The sequence below is a fragment of the Erinaceus europaeus genome, chromosome 2, assembly GCF_950295315.1.
Source record: "Erinaceus europaeus chromosome 2, mEriEur2.1, whole genome shotgun sequence".
NCBI classification, from domain to species: Eukaryota; Metazoa; Chordata; class Mammalia; order Eulipotyphla; family Erinaceidae; genus Erinaceus; species Erinaceus europaeus.
In genome coordinates, this window is record NC_080163.1 from 4,697,569 (window position 1) to 4,706,116 (window position 8,548).

The 8,548-nt window shown below is 53.1% G+C and overlaps 1 protein-coding gene across 1 annotated transcript in view; it reads left to right on the top strand.

Annotated features, from left to right (window-relative positions):
* SPIB (Spi-B transcription factor) overlaps positions 1-8,548 on the top strand; it is a 14,232-nt gene extending 5,684 nt beyond the window's left edge. The window contains 5 exon segments of the mRNA XM_060174951.1: positions 1,886-1,936; positions 1,938-1,959; positions 2,213-2,415; positions 3,369-3,516; positions 7,966-8,548. Of these exon segments, the coding sequence (XP_060030934.1) occupies positions 1,886-1,936; positions 1,938-1,959; positions 2,213-2,415; positions 3,369-3,516; positions 7,966-8,264 (723 nt within the window). The 3' untranslated portion in view covers positions 8,265-8,548.

Consider the following 8,548-nt stretch of genomic DNA (forward strand, 5'->3'; position numbering starts at 1 on the left):
TGTTTCTTTTTAAATTTTTTTAAAATTTTATTTATTAATGAGAAAGAAGGAGGAGAGAGAAAGAACCAGACATCACTCTGGTACATGTGCTTCGGGGATTGAACTCAGGACCTCATGTGTGAGAGTCCAGTGCTTTACCACTGCGCCACCTCCCGGACCACTGTTCCCCTCTTGTTCTATCCTTATTATTTTTTTTTAACCAGAGTACTGTTCAGCTCTGGCTTATGGTGGTGCAGGGAACTGAACCTGGGACTTTGGAACCTCAGGCACGAGAGTTTATTTGCATAACCATTATGCTGTCTACCCTCTGCCCTGTTCTACCCTATTTTAAAGTGTTTCTTTTTCCCATTATTACTATTATTATTTTCCCACCAAGGTTGTCCTGAATGATTTCACTGTTTCTGGTTCTATTTTTATTTTTTGATGAAAGGAGAGAGAGAGGGAAAGAGACACCTAGCACTGCTCCACTGCTCAGGAAGTCCCCCCCCCCCCCAGCCAGCAGGCCGGGCGTTCCCATATGCTGACTGGGGGCTTTGAGCATGGGAGTGTACACTCTCCTGGGGAGCTGTCTCTTGGTCCTATTTCTTTTTAATTAACATAGTATTATTATTTTTATAATAATATTTATTTATTTATTATTAAATACATTTGTTTTTTACTTTTTATCTGATAGGTCAGAGAAGCTGAAAAGGAAGGGGAGAGAGAGAGAGAGAGAGAGAGAGAGAGAGAGACTTCTGCAGACCTGCTTCACCACTTGCGAAGCTTCGCCCCTGAAGGCAGGATTGGGGGCTTGAGACCTGGGGTCCTTGCACATGGTAATGTGTGTGCTTAATCAGATGTGCCACTACACCAGCCACTTTTATTCTGTTTTATAATCAGAGCATCACTCTGGCATGCCGCCTTGTGCCCAGGAATTCCACACTTGAGCTACTGAGTCACTTCCCAGGCCACACGGTTCTTTTGCTGGCCACCAAAGTTATCACTGTGGGGGGGGGGGGATTGGGCAGTGCCAGCACTGTGAATCCACTACTCCTGATGACCATCTCCCCCTCCTCCCCTTTCTACTTTATTTGCTAGGACAGAGAAATTGAGAGGAGAGGAGGAGATAGAGGAGAAAAAGAGGGAGCCGGGGGGGGGGGGGGGGTGGTGGTGCGCCTGGTTAAACACACATATTACCAAGTGGAAGGATCTCGGTTTGAGCCTCAGATCCCCACCTGCAGGGGGTCTGCTTCACAAGCGGTGAAGCAGGTCTGCAGGTGTCTGTCTGTCTTTCTCTCCCTCTATCTCCCTGTCCTCTGTCCTAGCTCATAAAATCAGAGAAATGAGTGGCTGCCAGGAACAGTGGATTCATAGTACCAGCACTGAGGCCTACCAAGACCCAGCGGCAACACCTGGCGGCTATTAGAGAAACAGGGAGAGAAATGGAGAGAGAGAGACACCTGCAGGCCTGCTTCACTGATTGTGAAGATTCCCTCATGCAGGTGGGGGGGGGGGGGCAGGGGGCTCAAATCCGGGTCCTTGTGCATGGTAATGTGTGCACCACCACTGGGCTCTCCACATCATTTCTTTATGACTGCGTGTTTATTATTATGAGAGAGAGAGAGATCAGAGCTCTGCTCAGCTCTGGCGTAAAGTGGTGCTGGGGACTGAGTGCTGGGACCGCAGGCATCTAAGGCCTGTGCTGTAATGCTGCGCTATCCCCCTGGCTCTCTTTCTCTCTCTGGTCCCTGATGTCTGTGTCTCTCTGTCTCTGTGTGTCTCTCTCTTTCAGTCTCTGTCTCTCTTTTCCTCACCCTGTGCTGCGCTGAATGCCCTGATGGTATCAAGGGGTGAGGGGTGGGGGCTCCTTGCACCCAGCATGACCCCTCCTTCCTCCCACCCCCAGTACCCAGACGGAGTCTTCTATGACCTGGACAGCTGCAGGCACCCCGGATACCCCAGACTCCGAGGGAGCTCCCGGTGAGTGGCCCCGCCCCTGTTTAACACCTGGGGAAACTGAGGCCCATGGTGCGTGGTAGGGGTGTCTACTGGCTCCAGAGGCTTAGAGCAGCCAGGCTCATGCCCTACCCCCCCAGCCTCCACCCCTCCCCCCATAGTATGCCCCCACCCAGCTCTCCATGCAAATCCTGGGGCGGGAGATTTGCACACCTCACAATGGCTGCTCTGTGCAGAGGGTTCGAGGGCTGACCTGTTGACAACATCCCCCCCCCAGACTCCCTGTGGGGCTGGGCCGAGGCCCCCGCCGTGCCCGCCACCTACGAAACCTTGACCGGCCCGCCGCCTTCGGGCCCCCCCCAGGCCGCCCCGCTCTGCTACTCGGCCTTCAGCCCTGGGGGGGCGCTGGACACGGCCCCCAGCCTGGACACCCCAGGCCCTGGCTTCCCCGCGTACCCCACAGAGGACTTCAGCAGCCAGGTGAGGGGCAGGGAGACATCCCAAGACCCAGGGTGGTCGGGATGGTGGCAGCCCCTGGGGTGAGCACACACATGACCAAACTCAAACACAGGGCTGGAGTCCTTGATGACGTCCGCAGGGGGGAAGCTTCGTGAGCGGTGAAGCAGGGCTGCAAGTGTCTCTCTGTCTCTCTCCCTATCTTCCCTCCCCTCTCAATTTTTCTCTGTTTCCGTGCAATAAAATAGAAAATTGAAAGAAAAAATGGCCACCAGGAGTGGTGGATTTACAGTGCAGTCACCGACCCCCAGCTATAACCCTAGTGGCAAAAGAAAAAAAGAGGGGCCAGGGGCCAGGCGGTGGCACACTGGGTTAAGCACACATAGTACTAAGCGTAAGGACCCATACGAGGACCCCAGTTCGAGCCCCTGGCTCCCCACCTGCAGGGGAGTGGCTTCACAGGCGGTGAAGCAGGTCTGCAGGTGTCTATCCTTCTCCCCCCCCCCCCAACTTCCCCTCTTCTCTCAATTTTTCTCTATCCTTTAAAAAAAATTATTTTTTAAATGGCCACAAGGAGTAGTGGACTCGTACTGTAGGCACTGAGTCCCAGCATTAACCCTTGGAGGCAAAAGAAACAATACAGAAAGAACCCGCCACTAGGGTGGAGAGACTATTCAGATGTGGAGTTCCATCGATAACCCTGGTGGCAATGGAAAAAAAAAAAAAGATCAGAGGATAGGATTCAAGGACCCTCTGTGCTTATCATGATTGCTGTATGGACAGACAGAGGGACAGATGGCCACCAGTAGGGCCAGCCTGGCCTTCGAGGAGGAGGCTGTGGGGACCCCATGCCCAGGGCGCAGACAGGAAGAGATGGGAGCCCCCCCAGGGCGGGGGGGCTGGGAGGAGCCACTGGAGGACTGAGGACAGGAGAGGAGCAGAGGGGCTGAGTCTCAGGGTCCCCCGGCCTTCCGTAGACCCTGGGCCCCCCTGCCTACGCCCCGTACCCCAGCCCCGTGCTCTCAGAGGAAGAAGACCTGCTTGATAGCCCTGCCCTTGAGGTCTCGGACAGCGAGTCAGACGAGGCCCTCCTGGCCTGCCCCGATGGGCAGGTGTCTGAGGCAGGTATGTGGTGGCAAATGGGGGGTGAGGGGTGGAAGCCAGGACTGGGGGATGGGTGGTGGTGTGTGTGTGGTGGGGGCTACGGGAACTCTGACATCCAAATACTAACTCTGCACCCAGCAGTTCTGGGGTCTGTCGCCGGCTGGCTCTGTGATGTTGGGAGAGTGTTTGCACCTCTGTGCCTCATAAGGCGGCAGCAATGGCAGCATCTGCCCTCTGGAGTCAGTTGAGGGTGCTAAGTAACACGATGCAGGCTCCCTGGCTATCAGGGAGTAGATTCTTCCTGGTGGATAGGACCTGGTCGATTCTTTTGCAGGGTCTGAAATGAACAGATTTTAAATGTTTATTTCTCATGCAAATTAATGGTAATGATAGCATTCCCAGACCCCAGAAAGAACCTACCAAAGGTCCCAGTGGTGGCTGCTTGGCAGAGGGCACACGTTACCACAGGAAAGGCTGCCCTCAGTGCTGAAGATGGTATCTCTTCTCTCTCAGTCTCTTTTCAATATTTTATTTATTGATTGGATAGAGCCAGAAGGGGAAGAAGGAGTGAGAGAAGGAGAGAGAGATACCTGCAGACCTGCTTCACCACTCATGAAGCTTCCCCCTTGCGGGTGGGGACCAGTGGTTTGAGCCTGGGTCCTTGTGCCCTGTAACATGTGCGTTCAAACAGGTGCGCCTCTGTCCAGCCTTCCCCCCTTTCCTTCTCCACCTCATATATGTGGAGAGAGAGAGAGAGAGAGAAAGCAGACGTGCTCAGCATGGATGGTGGAGCAGTGTTGTTGTGTCTCTCTTCTTTCTGTATCTGTTGCTTCTTTCCCTAACTGTCCCTGTGAAAAGTAAGTGATAGAAAATTGGGCGGTAGCGCAGCGGGTTAAGTGCATGTGGCGCAAAGCACAAGGACCGGTGTAAGAATCCTGGTTCGAGCCCCGGCTGCCCACCTGCAGGGGAGTCGCTTCACAGGCGGTGAAGCAGGTCTGCAGGTGTCTGTCTTTCTCTTCCCCTCTCTGTCTTCCCCTCCTCTCTCCATGTCTCTCTGTCCTATCCAACAATGACAACAGCAATAACAACAGCAATAACAACAGCAATAATGACTACAACAACAATAAAACAACAAGGGCAACAAAAGGGAAAATAAATAAATATTATAAAAAAAAACCCTCTAGGGCAGAGGGTAGATAGCATAGTGGCTATGCAAAGAGGCTGTTATACCAGAGGCTCCAACATCCCAGGTTCAGTCCCCCGCAGTACCATAAGCCAGAACTGAACAGTGTTATGGTAAAAAAAAAAAACAAACCTGGACTTATAAGCATAAGGACCTGAGTTTGATCCTTGGTGTTGCGTGTGCCTGAGGGGTGCTCTGGTTCTCACTGTCACTTTTTTTTCTCTGTGTGTCTCTCTCCTGTGACATAAAGAAAAAAAAAGTCTCAAAAGAAGAGAAAAGACTCACAAGCTCATGCCCACCTGTTCACCTCCTGCCCAGCCCCTGTTCTCCCTCTCTGGGTCTCAGTTTGCCATCTGTTCAATGGGCATCATTTTTACCACCCCCAACTCATGGGATTTAAGGTGCAGATCTATGATTTACTTTCTTTTCTCTTCTTTTCTTTTCTTTTCTTTTTTCCTCCAGGGTTATTGCTGGGCGCGGTGCCTGCACCGTGAATCCACCGCTCCTGGAGGCCATTTTCCCCCCCTTTTTGTTGCCCTTGTTGTTGCAGCCTCGTTGTGGTTATTATTATTGCCATTGTTGATGTTGTTCATTGTTAGATAGGACAGAGAGAAATGGAGAGAGGAGGGAAAGACAGAGAGGGGGAGAGAAGATAGACACCTGCAGACCTGCTTCACCGCCTGTGAAATGACCCTCCCACAAGTGGGGAGCCGGGGGCTCAAACCGGGATCCTTACGCCGGTCCTTGTGCTTTGTGCCACCTGCGCTTAACCCGCTGCGCCACGGCCTGACCCCCACTTTATTTTATTTTGTCCCGAGGGCTTCTCTGGGGTTTTGTGCCCATATGATCCCATGTCTCTGGGGAGACTTTCAGTTTTCCTTTGCTTCTTCAGGCAGAAGGTGAGAGCAGAGAGCAGAGACACCACAGCACTGCTTCACCTGGTGTGGAGTTTCTCTCCCTGTGCATGGTGCTCCCGCGTGGTGGCTGGGGACTGGAAGCTGGCCCTTGAGCATGGTGAAGTGTGCACCTCCAGAACTCATTATTTATGGAATGCCGCGTGTAGAGCCAGCACTGGGTGCCTCCCAGAGGTCTATAAACACAAAGCAAACACATCAGACGCATTTATAGCCAAGGAGACTCCGGCACGGAGGGGACTGTGTCACGAGCCCAAGGCCACACAGCCAGGTGGGGTTCTAGCAGCCTGTGCCCGGCTATGCCCCCCCCCCCCCCCAGTTCTTCTTCTTTTTTCCAAGGTTATTGCCGGGGCTTGGTGCCTGCATGACAAATCCACTGCTCCTGGAGACCATTTTTCCCCCTTTTTATCATTGTTGTAGTTATCATTATTGTTGTTGTTGGATAGGACAGAGAGAAATGGAGAGAGGTTGGGAAGGCAGAGAGGGGGAGAGAAAGACAGACACCTGCAGACCTGCTTCACCACCTGTGAAGTGACTCCCCTGCAGGTGGGGAGTGGGGGGCTCAAACCAGGATCCTTACACCGGTCCTTGCGCTTTGCGCCATGTGCACTTAACCCACTGCACTACTACCCGACTCCCTCTTTTTTAAATATGTATTTTATTTCTTTTAATGATACACACACACACACACACACACACACACACACACATACAGTGCTCAGTTCTGTAGTAAGATGGTTTCTAGGGGTTTGAACCTGTGATCTTGGGAGACTCAGGCATGTAGATTCTTTTTTTTTAATAATTTATTTCTTTATTGGGGAATTAATGTTTTACATTCAACAGTAAATACAATAGTTTGTACATGCATAACATTCCCCAGATTCCCATTTAACAATACAACCCCCACTATGTCATTCATCATTTTTCATGGACCTGTATTCTCCCCACCCACCCACCCACCCCAGAGTCTTTTACTTTGGTGTAATACTCCAATTCCATTTCAGGTTCGACTTGTGTTTTCTTTTCTAATCTTGTTTTTCAACTTCGGCCTGAGAGTGAGATCATCCCATATTCATCCTTCTGTTTCTGACTTATTTCACTCAACATGATTTTTTCAAGGTCCATCCAACATCGGCTGAATGTAGATTCTTTTTTTGTGTATTTTTAAATTTTATTTTGGTTTTTTATTGGATACAGAGAGAAATTGATAAGGGAGAGGAAGAGATAGAGAGAGAGAGAGCAACAGAGAGACACCTGCAGTCCTACTTCACCACTTGGGAAGCTTCCTCTGCAGGTGGGGACTATGTGGGTGCTTAACCAGGTGCGCCACCGCCTGGCCCCGGGCATGTATGTTCTGTGCTTTAACAGACTGAGCTAGATCTGGCGATGCTTTTAAAACTGTCTATTTTAGGGGTTGGGGCGGTAGCGCAGCGGGTTAAGTGCAGGTGGCGCAAAGCACAAGGAAAGGCATAAGGATCCCAGTTGGAGCCCCTGGTTCCCCATCTGCAGGGGAGTCATTTCACAGGCGGTGAAGCAGGTCTGCAGGTGTCTGTCTTTCTCTCCCCCTCTCTGTCTGCCCCTCCTCTCTCCATTTCTCTCTGCCCTATCCAACAATGAACGACATCAATAATAACAATAATAACCACAACAAGGCTACAACAACAAGGGCACCAAAAGGGGGAAAATGTTCTCCAGGAGCAGTGGATTCATGGTGCAGGCACTGAGCCCCAGCAATAACCCCGGAGGCAAAACCAAACCAAACCAAACCAAACCTAACCAAACCAAACCAAACCAAACCAAACCTAACCAAACCAAACCAAACCAAACCAAACCAAAAAACTGTCTATTTTATTTCATGAGAGAGAGAGAAGCCAGAGCACTACTCTTTTATTTCATGAGAGAGAGAGAAGCCAGAGCACTACTCCGGCACAGGTGGCTGCAGGGTTCAAACTGGGGACCTTGGGTATACAAGTCCTGACCCTTCCCAGCTGAACTACCGGGCTTTTGCTTTTTTTTTTTTTTTTTGGGGGGGGGAGGCGCTGAGGGCAGACAGCATGATGGTGATGCAACAAGACTCTCATGTCTGAGACTCTGAGGTCCCAGGTTCAAGCCCCATCACCACCATCAGCCAGAGCTGAGCTGTGCATGCACCGGTGAGCGAGACAGACAGACAGACAGACAGAGGAAGAGATAGAGAAGAATGGAGAGACGCCACAGCCCCCTCCACCATCCATGGGGCAGCTTTGGGGCCTTCTACAGTGCTCTCAGCCACGGGGGTGGGGGGTGGCACGGCCCCGCAAGTGAGGGTCAGCCCGCTGACCGCTGACCGCATGCCCGCACCCCCCGCACCCCCGCATCCCCGCATCCCCGCAGGGGCCCGCAAGAAGCTGCGCCTGTACCAGTTCCTGCTGGGGCTGCTGACGCGCGGGGACATGCGCGAGTGCGTGTGGTGGGTGGAGCCGGGCGCCGGCGTCTTCCAGTTCTCGTCCAAACACAAGGAGGCGCTGGCGCGCCGCTGGGGGCAGCAGAAAGGCAACCGCAAGCGCATGACCTACCAGAAGCTGGCGCGGGCGCTGCGCAACTACGCCAAGACCGGCGAGATCCGCAAGGTCAAGCGCAAGCTCACCTACCAGTTCGACAGCGCGCTGCTGCCCGCCGCCCGCCGCGCCTGACCCGCGCCCCGCAACCGTGCCCCGCACCCGTGCCCCGCACCCGTGCGCGCCCCCCGGGCCCTGGACGCACGGACCCCACGCGTGGAGAGAGGGGCGCTGCCTCCATCCCTAAGCCCTGCCTGGGGGACCCTTGGGAGCACCCCCCCCATTGTGCCTGAGCCCCCCGCCCCCGGAACTGACCCCTGGATCGTGCCTGCCTCCCCCAGCGGGACCCCTGCCCCAATTTGTGCCAGAGGCCCCCCCCCCCCCCACCACCACCACCAAATCATGCCTGTGGCCCCTTC